Raw genomic sequence first — 11,130 nt, forward strand, 5'->3', positions numbered from 1 at the left:
TACTCCTTATTACATCAGATACCTGCCAAAAAAAGTCCCGTCAAAATCAGTCCAGCCATTTCAGAGATTAGCCGGAACAAACAGACAGACGGACAAAAATTGTAAAATATGTTATTTTGGTGTATGTACCGTATTTATATTCATATGCAAGTAGTAAAAAACGGTTATTTCAATATTACAAACAACAGGCTTCAACATTCTCAAGTACCACAAAAAAGATGTTTTTTCTATCAAATAAACCGTTTTTATTAAAAACAAGCTGTTCCCGCGACTTCGTCCGCGTGGAATTTAACTTTATTTTTCTAAAATAAAAGTATCCTAAGTTACTCCTTATAAATCAGCTACCTGCCAAAAAAAAGTACCGTCAAAATCGGTCCAGCCATTTCAGAGATTAGCCGGAACAAACAGACAGACAGACAGACAGACTAAAATTATAAAAATAGTTATTTTGGTATATGTACCTTATATATATTCATATGCATGTAGTAAAAAACGGTTATTTCAATATTACAAACAGACACTCCAATTTTATTTATATGTATAGATTATTATTTATTTATTTATTTATTCATCCAAAATAATACAAATTGTGTAGGATAACGTAATAGTAACATTACAGTAAAATTTTGTCAACGACATAATAGCAACTTAAATATTAAATCTCGGTATATCTATAGACTTGCTGGCCCCAGCGACTTCGTCCGCGTGAAAATTTTATTTTATTTTTCTAAAATAACAGTAGCGTAAGTTACTCCTTATTACATCAGCTACTTGCCAATAAAAGTCCCGTCAAAATCGGTCCAGCTATTTCAGAGATTAGCCGGAACAAACAGACAGACAGACAGACTATACTATGCTATACTATGTAATGATTGATATACCTAAAATAAATAAAATATCTGAGGTTTGGACAAAAACTCAAAGGGTAATTTATTTTGAAAAAGTATTTTGAAAATACCTATTTTGCTTTTAGTGTTATAGTACTTTAACTGTTATGTTTTAAGTAACAATGTTTAATTATAATTAATACTACTGCACCAACACTCCGATCGTGCAAAAAAATTTGCTTCAAAAATTTCATTATTTTTTAGTTCAATTAGTGGTCTACCTAAGTCCTGGGCTAAGGGGGGGGGGGGGGGGGGGAGAGTCATGACGCCCCCATGACTCCCATGACCTCCATGACGCTCCCCCCTGGATCCGCCGTTGCGTCTTCTCTTTATTCGCTCAGTAGAGCGAATAAAGAGAACGTTGTGAACGTTGTTGTTGTAAGAAGTTTCCCGTCCAAAAAATAACAAGTATTGAGATTTGATCTGGAGTCACGTTACTCCAGACTGATTTCTATAAATATTTAGATTAGGTAGACTATTATTTTTGAAATACTAGCTAGACATTATTAAGTTACTGTAGCCATAATGTAGTAGCCCAAACGTGCCAATGAGGAAGCCCTTGGCAAATGCTGCACCCTGATTGGCCCGTTTGAATTGGATCAAGAACTGCTCGTATGCCAAAAAGGTGGATTTGTATAAAATCGTGTATAAATCGCTTAATTATTATTATTACTCGTCGTGACAGTTGTGGCTCAAAACGGATCAACATTTATATATGGTCAGCTGGCATTAGATCAACAAAAGGCCTCCGGATCAACAAGTGAAAATGGATCAACAAAAAACTACCTATACGGCACGTCTGAGCCACAAAGTGCCCAAGGGGATATTTATATATATATATATATAATTTATGGGCCATTATACACGAACCATTATACATATTTCTGTAAATAAATAAATAAAAAAAGGACTCCCTTTATATATTCAGCAGAGTCCGTCTATTGGTTCCTTCAAGAAACGATTGAAATTATATTACCTACTGAATAATTACCTTTATCATTATTTATTACGTTATTATGATGGAATGTTTATGTATTATATGATATGTATCTTTATTAACTTGTATGTATTATGTAACTATTTATGTTTATAGTACTTATGTGTTAGACTGTGCTAATTGTAATTCGTATTTTATTTAGTAACTTTGACACTCCTTTTTGTACCAATTATTACGCACTCAACCGCCTATGCTGTTTTAGATTGACTGGTAGAAATCTCTTCTCGGGATAAGTCCATATTTGCTCACATGTCTCTATATTGTGGGTGTTTCCTACGTATATCATGTATGTATTTAAAAAAAAATCTAATCATTTATATCAGTTGTCTAGTGTGGGTACTAGACAACACAAGCTATTTATTTATTTATCATATTATTTACGGATTATATGTGCAATAAAGAATGTATATGTATTTAAATAATGAACTTACATCATAAAAATGTGGTCTCAATCTCCCCAGTATATATTTGGCCATGTTCGCAGATAGTTGCTGGCAGGCAGCCCCGAATGTGTACACTCCAATGGCTCTATAGCTTTCCCATACCCAGCCCGGCACCAGTGCGCCTGACATATACTTCTCCCCAATTCCTTTTCCCCGTCTATCTCGGAACATTTCAATTCCTATTATCTGAAACATATGGAAGTTCATATTTTATCGAATTGGGTATTATTTTGCGTAGTTCAAGACGTATTTCGGTCGCCGAACAGTCAGCACTAGGGATTCAAGCTATATCCGAACTCTATGCAATGCCTGATGATACCCTGTTAAGAGAAACACGGGTCAAAATATAGATATAGACTCAATAATATTCAGAATTTAATTACCAATAAAAAATGTCGTAACCCTTCCAGTAGCGATGGTCAGGTTTATGCAATAAATATTTGTGGTCTCACACATGCTAATGGTAACGGAATTAAACAAAGCAATATAAATCCTACGATATATGAATGTTGAACATATAACGTCATTGATTGTATTTTATTATGTAGTTGTGATTGTCAATAGTTAGATTGTCAATAGTCGGCGGAATCGAATCCGCGACATGATAATAGTAAGGCGATATGCTTAACCGCTAGATCACCGACACGTTATTTTAGTTATATGTTATAATGAATATCATACAACGTTCACAAAAAAATCTGTTGAATTCAGAGCATTCTGCTTTTGACAGGTTGAAAAAAGATCTGGCAAACTGGAATATAACAAATGGCAAATACTTACGGAAACAATGACAATAGCGAAACCACCGCCGGCCAGTGCCCCTTCAGACACCGTTTCAGGTTTTAGCGGTAGACGGATGGACTCATCGTTCTGGAAGTACCCTCGCTCGTGCGGTTCTCCCAACACAGTCAACAGCAACAGTGGTAAGGCAACTGTGACGCATGAAGTCATATATAGTAGGTAGTTTTTTTTATACCACGTAGGTGGCAAACAAGTATACGGCCCATCTGATGGTAAACGGTTACCGTAGCTTATGGACGCCTGAAACACTAGCGGTGTCACGTGCGCGTTGCCGACTAATTTATTGTAGATCGAGGACTATTACAGACACATAAGATTAATAAGAAAATTTGCTCTTAAAAAAATAACAACAGAGTTTCTTGTCTTTCTTATAATCCTCCACTGGAGACCCGACGCCTTCGTATACCGTTACCGTAGAAAGAGGCTTTCCTATTCATCAATTAAAAAAACCAATGATGAATCTATGGTTTAAATAACGAGCACCTGTTCATCATATAGTTATCATTACTCTCAATTCCATCCCCTTTAACATGAATCTATGGTTTAAATAAAGAACACCTGTTCATCTTATAGTTATCATTACTCTCAATTCCATCCCCTTTAACATGAATCTATGGTTTAAATAAAGAACACCTGTTCATCTTATAGTTATCATTACTCTCAATTCCATCCCCTTTAACAAAGATTTCTAGTAAAAAGCAACCATATGTTTATTAAAAAGCAAACTAAAAGCTGTAAATTTTATACCGGACTCCTATCCAACACCTCTAATTAATTACAAATAATTATCGTTTGTAATTAATTATTGATATTTAGTTGCGTCGTAATTAAATGAAAAGAGAACATTCTATATAACTGTAAATAATATATATAATGATTGATGAATCATACCAATCATTATTTACAATTATTTATGTTAATATCTTAATTGATTAAGTGTAAGTTGTATGAAATGTATTTGTTGACATATAGAATAATCAAATTGAGAGAATATCACTCTTTCAGTCATTATAGTTTATCTGTAAAAACTGTTTAGATTTTTCTTTATTTATTATGCGAATGGATTGGTACTCCCCCTCATGCGCTATCTGTATGCTGCGACCACCAGCTGTACAACTACTGCTGATGAAAATGAGATTAGATCTGTTAGCGCCTCGTGACATATTTTTTTTACGGATGATAATGGAATGGTACGCCAGCCTGCGCTATCGGTTTACGCTGGCGGGGCACCAGTGAAGGATGATAAGCGACAAATGACTATTTTTATTTTAGAAAAATTCTTTTGTTTTAGAAATATAAAGTTCGTTCCACGCGGACGAAGTCGCGGGACAGATAGTTCCTAATAATCCCCGTCCCACTGTTCTCATTATAAAAAACTGTTATGAGAAAAGATGTATACGTCAACTTGCTTTGTAAGTTGGGCATCTGTATGAAGAAACAGTGACGTAGTTAGATTACTACATTACAGTTTTATTAAAACGCACATATCGCTATCCGCAAATTGACAACACTGCCAACCCACAGAAAGAATTTAGGGGAATTCCGAAGGCATAACTTTTGAATTTCTTTCAGCTGAGTTGCCATGATTAAAGTCGGGTTGCAACCTGTCATATTTATTTTGAAAATGAGAGAAATTTTTATCAAGATTTGCAGGTAAGGGTTCGAGGGCCGTCTGAGCTTGAGAGCCCCGGGGCACTGCCCCACCTAACCCCTAGGTAGCTACGCCACTGTGAAGAATGAGATATGATAGTGACATTATAGGAGTTCCTTCAATGACGACTCACGCGGACTGTACCACGAGATAAGGGTATTTTAATGAAGCTATTATAATGAATCATTCTATTCCATACAATCGATTTGAGGCCAATCAGGAAATGACGTGTAAGTTATTTATTGTAATTTGATAAGATATATTAAAAAGTTTGTTGCCAATATTAATAATTCTGCCTAAATGGCAGAATTATTACAGTAGAAAAGCATATGATACTAAATGGGAATTTAATTTACTCTAATATCTTTGGGACCTATTGAATTTCGAAAATTCGATGACAATAAAAATAAAAGATTGTGTAATGTTACTTTTTTTAACAGTACTTGAAGCGTCCGCAGACTGAATATTGTAGAAAGAAAAGCATTATATGGAAATACTTAAGCGTGTAGTATTGATAGATTAGGTGCTGCATATATGCTATAGATTACGTGTCTATAATATCTAAAGGGTATTTCCGAAGATAATGTATATTTACTATTCTGATTGTCGAGTTGTACTTTTAGGGAAGTTCCCTGGACACACGACTCTATACAGAAGTTATGTAAACTTTTAAGAAATACATTTCATTATGTACCTAGTAGCACCTATAATAAAATGGCAAAAAGGTCCAGCTAACCTGATTGAAAGTGGCAACCCTCGCATTTTTATGAACATCACTGTACATGGTACGTCATCAAGTAATACAGACGGTGAACATCTTGTTTTGCAATTTTGCCAAGAAGTAAGGTGTTATACCTACGTCAGTAGGTACCAACCCTGTAATGTCACTGTCATATTTTAAACCTTTAAACCGAAAACAGCTTATAATGCAACCTGTTTGGTGGATCAAGCGATCGACGCGGTTCCCTCTAGAAACCACCACCAACCAAACTATTCGCCATGGTGGACGAGGACTGACTTAACTTCATCTTCCTCATCAAATGACACTTAGCCAGCGTTTACCGTTAATGTAGTCGAGTGATTCATTTTATCATTATAAAAAACTGTTACAGAAATTGATTGAATGCCAAACCACCGTATAGCTACAACCTTGACCAATAAGGAAAACTCAATCAGCGTGACGTTGAAACTTACTTACTCTATTATAATATCAATAACCTATAAAAATCAACATTTTTTAATTTTTATTACGGACTAAATGTGCCCGCGGTTTCACCCGCGTGTAATTAATAGCCTATATGTTATTCTTATATATAAACTATATTATTGTAAAGTTTTAATGAAATCCATTCAGTACATTTTGCCTGAAAGGGTAACAAACATCCATCCATCGATCTACACTCACAAACTCCCGCATTTATAATATTAGTACTTAAGATGATTTGACTTTAACGAGACAGACAAAAAATTATAGCGTGGGTATCTCTCTCATATTTGAGCAATCAACGAAACTGTTTAGATTCTTGTTGGTATCTAAACAGTTGTTTGGTAACAACTTGTTTGGTATCTAAACAGTTTCGTTTGAAGCACATAAATGAAATTAAATAGTGTATCTCTGGCTGCATATAAGGGGTATCACAGTCGTCACATGATGACGTGAGGTCTGTAGCGCTGTTCATATATTTACATGTTCATACACATATTTATATAGGCGACAGTTATCACTTACAATCAGGTGGGCCGTTCCGTTAGCTTGCTTGCCATTCTACTCAGGTGTGTTTTAATTTTGATGAAATGATGATAAAGGAACCTACTACGGTTCCTTTATCATCATTTCATCAAAATTCATCATAACATTACATAAACAAAGGGATTTGTGTCGTCTACAATAAATTTTGACAGATTGGTAAGGACATACACATAATATGTAGATAAAATGCAAAAATTTTTGAATATAAGTTACATAGTCAACGCAGTATTCTAAATAGAACTAAAAACATAACTTACCACATCCTAAGGTAAGGAAATCGATCACAATATTCCATATCAGTCTGTCTAACGCCATCATGCTCGCTTGAAATTATGATTTCATACCGCGAAAACTACACCGGCATAACCACGGACTTAACAATGATAAATAAACGACCACTGATAAAGTTTGTAATCAATTGGTAGATTAGCTAGAAGCACATCGAAATTGTAGGTATTTGAGAAAAAAAAATGTCAGTTTCACTGCTAATTAAGTACATATTTAAACATTAACATTTTAACAAATTAGAAATAAAACAATTCGGTTAAACGCACATTAATGCTAAACATTTGGTTCTTTAATATTTAGCAAACGTAGTTTTATTCATGACATATCTGATAAATTACAAACAGCGCCATCTATTGTAACGTACAGAAACCATTAAGACGAATTGTGCCAGACATTATTTTTCGTAATTTATAAGCATAATGTAACTTTTTGCAAACTGTGAAACAATTTCATAAATGCAAAATTTATTTAATTCAACAAAATTACATTTCTCTTATAATATTAGTATAGATTTAGTAAATATATTATATTATTGAATATCCTTAGGATTTACAGCATTGTATTTAAGGGAGGGTGGAGAGATTGTTAATAATGGACACTCGTGGCTCCATTCCCAGCAATATGTCAGGTCAACCTCCAAGCAGTTTCACTTGGAACTATCGTATTTAGTTTCTGGTAAATATACTTATTTAAGTAGACTGATATGACTTCGTCTACATGCTATCACCCTCTACTGCTTCCCCGCTAGCATATACCATTGTAGAAGGAGGGTGCATCACATATTATACCATTATCATCAATGAAGCCCTGTGTCCATACCAAGTCATTTACAATGGCCACAGATAAAATATCTCGTACATATGTTAAAGTGATAAAGGGGTAAAATAAAATGAAATCATTATGAACAATCTTTATTATGCATTTTTAACCACTTTATAAATAAGTAAATAAATATAGATGCCATACAGCGCAATTCAAGGGACAGTGCACTTCAAGCCTTTAACTTTTGACTACGTGCATCTAATTAAATTAATTAACGAACTAATTTATATTTTCTTAATTAAAATAGGTAAAATTAACACTTTACTGGGTGGAAGATTGTTAGTTATGTGCAATATTGACCCCATTGCTAACAATTTACTTTGTTAGGTCGACCTCCACGTGGTCCTTTTCCCTGGAAACCATCGACCTAACTTCATGTACATCATCCTTCACTGATGCGCCGCCAGCGTATACCGTTAACGGAAGCGGATGTACCATTGCATGATCATTTATTAAAAAATAATATTTTTACTATAATTTCACTTATTACTGGGTGTTATATACTTTCAAATAAATTTGTACAAACATCTCATCATGAAATAACATTAACTAATTTAAATGCACGTTTCCTAAAATACATTAAAATATAAATTTACAACTAAAGCTTCCAAAATTTCTAACAGCTAATAAGGAAGTAAAAATTTTATTATGTACCTAAAGTGACAATGTTTGCCGCATTTAAAATAACAAACTTATTTACATAAATATAATAAATAAACCTCATTTTCGTTCCAATTTTAACAACCGTCGTATATGAATTTCTTTTCTCTTATTGTAATTTTACTCGTACCTACACATTTAACAAGATCGGTACGACTAAAGAAAAAGATAAATCTTCTATTCCCAATAACGAACTAGACTATCTAGATCGGAAAATACATAAATATACTTATATACACCTATAGGTATATACAATGTAAATAGTAAAATATATTATAGTATTTATAAAACCAATCAAATTCAAGAAATAAGATTTATTTTTATTTTTTCTGGTTCTGGCTATTCGTCTGGCCATTAGCCATAAGTGGAAATAAAAAAAACCGCCCTACAATTGTGCGGTCATGTGATTAACATAAATATTTTCATATTTCCACAGGTATTCTTCCATGAAAATAGTTTAGTGCCAATGAATATGACTACCTACTGACTCGGTATACCCTTTACTATTAATTCTGTACTGGATAATTTACTATTTGATATCTCTAAGAATATCTTTACAAGAATAGCATATGCAGTGTATACCAAGCACAAATATAGTTATATTAGGTATTTCTAAATCTAAGTAAAATCTAGTCGAAATATGAAAATAATTCTTAATCAAAATCACATTTGAAAATTCCATGAATTATTCAGAAATTTCATTGTATTTCAACTTCAATAAGTTTCTTGACAAATATTTTACTGTTTAAATACTATTAATTAGCTTAAAACCCAAATTAGCTTTCTGACTGCCTAGAAATAATATAAAAATGTTAAAATATTTGAATACACAGATATATCTTACACTTAACTAGCACCTATGTTTTCTATGTATAATATGTATGTATTCATCTAGACAATTCATCTTAGTATTAACAGATATAAGTTACTCTCTATATAAAACTACAATTTGTATTTACAATATTTTATCACAGAATTAAAATACACGCTTCACAGGCTTGCAGTCTGCTAAGCTGATTTAGGTACTACATTCATACCAAAATTACTATTTACTTGCATCTATAGAACAATTTATAATTTAACTAGCGAACCGTCCCGGCTTCGGATGCATTACAAATCTTTAATTCGACAAAATTTGGAATATACAAAATAAATAATTATTTAGTCTCTTATAAAATGAAACTTTTAACTCATCTGTTAGTTTTTAAGTGGATCTAGCAAAACTTGAAGCCAGGACCTCATTTGAAGCAATTTGGCTGCCAGTATTTCATACTCTACATGCATATATAAAAAACTTATATAAATCAGCACAATCACTTATACCCGATGGGTCAGCTAGAGGCGTTTATAAATCCCATACATTTCATTTAACACTAAAGAAATGTATGAATTTTATAGACATCCATATTTTGCACATATCCCAGCATATAAATACACCTAAATTAAAAATTCATTGGTACACACTGGGATTTGAACTTTGAACTTGCAAAGCAAGACTAACTATTATGCTATAAGGGTATATGAAATACAACTTATGTGTAATTAGTAAACGATTCTAATTATGCAAAGATATGCCGCCTCCTAATGATATATATAACTGTCCAAATAGTAAAGAATCTTTGTTGCGAGATAGTTTTCTCGAGAAGACACGCCTTCGAACACTAATTGTAGCATATATATTTAAGAGAATAATATAATAATATCTTCCCATCTGCAACTAATGCTTAGAAATGAAGACAATATTTTAAGAAAGATGTTACATATGAATGTGTACGGTTATGAGGGCAGAGGTAGGCCGAAAAAGAGATAGATAGACCGTATGAAAGATGATATGTAAGAAAGGGAATAACAAGATGACTGTGAACACGGATGAATGGAAGAGAAAAACATGTTACGCCGATTACAAATAAATGGGATAAGGAAGAAGCAGATATCTTCCCGTGTGCAAATAAATATCTTATGGTTGATAATAATTTGTGTGTGAAAGCGGTTAGAAGTGCCGTTCGATTGCGATGCGCTTTTAAGAGACAAAATTATTATAAATAATTATTCCAACTATTTGTTTCAGTGTTATTTTGGTGTATTGCTCAATTAATTTCAAGAACAATCGAATGCCGATTAATCGATAAAATTATTTTCACATAGAAGCTATGCATATACTGTGTCTAAAGTCAAAATAAAATCAGAAATTTTGTACTCCATGCCCATCACAAAAAAAAAGCATTTAGAAAGAGTAATTGCGGTGTCCAATTCTTCTACCGTAGAACATATAATAGAAGCGGCTCGACTTTGCAAATGGTGGGTAAAAGCAGCTATTATATAAACTATGTTTAACCCACACTAATGGGCTTTACAAATAACCAATAAAATATAGTATATATAGCCTTTGATGTTAAAAGCTAACATTCGAATAATTTAACTTAGAAATTACACTTGAATATGAAAAGGCTCAATGTACACAAATACAACTATGTGAAATTAAAACTATATACATACAAACAAATGGAACATTAAAAATATTCAGATCCAAAAGGAACTAACGAGCATTCTAAACGACATTCTATATTAAAACTAAATGCATTAAAGGTAAATATTTTATAATTTATGATATCATTTTGGATTATGCCTTGTTGTATTCTTTATTAATGCAAGAATATTGCCGTTTATGTACTTTATAAGAATATTTGTTAGCTTCTAATACATTAATTGACTTATACTATTTTTAAAAAAATAGTTAATTTATATTATCATTTATTTAGTATCCCAAAGGTTGCTTTACATCTCGAAGTTAGACTGACGTAATTAATTTACAACCAATTTTGCAACCGTAG

At 32.8% G+C, this 11,130-nt stretch overlaps 1 protein-coding gene across 1 annotated transcript in view; it reads right to left on the reverse strand.

Annotated features, from left to right (window-relative positions):
- Window positions 1-7,020, reverse strand: part of LOC131852864 (putative phosphatidate phosphatase) — a 31,504-nt gene extending 24,484 nt beyond the window's left edge. Inside the window, exons 1-3 of the mRNA XM_059203601.1 lie at window positions 6,787-7,020; window positions 3,108-3,259; window positions 2,316-2,513 (exon numbers count right to left, since the gene is read on the reverse strand). Coding sequence (XP_059059584.1) covers window positions 2,316-2,513; window positions 3,108-3,259; window positions 6,787-6,847 — 411 coding nt within the window. The 5' untranslated portion in view covers window positions 6,848-7,020. The remainder of the gene's footprint in view (window positions 1-2,315; window positions 2,514-3,107; window positions 3,260-6,786) is intronic.
- Between the last annotated feature and the right edge of the window lie 4,110 nt (window positions 7,021-11,130).

The sequence above is a fragment of the Achroia grisella genome, unplaced genomic scaffold (assembly GCF_030625045.1).
Source record: "Achroia grisella isolate CSIRO2021 unplaced genomic scaffold, CSIRO_AGI_Agris_v1 utg869, whole genome shotgun sequence".
NCBI classification, from domain to species: domain Eukaryota; kingdom Metazoa; phylum Arthropoda; class Insecta; order Lepidoptera; family Pyralidae; genus Achroia; species Achroia grisella.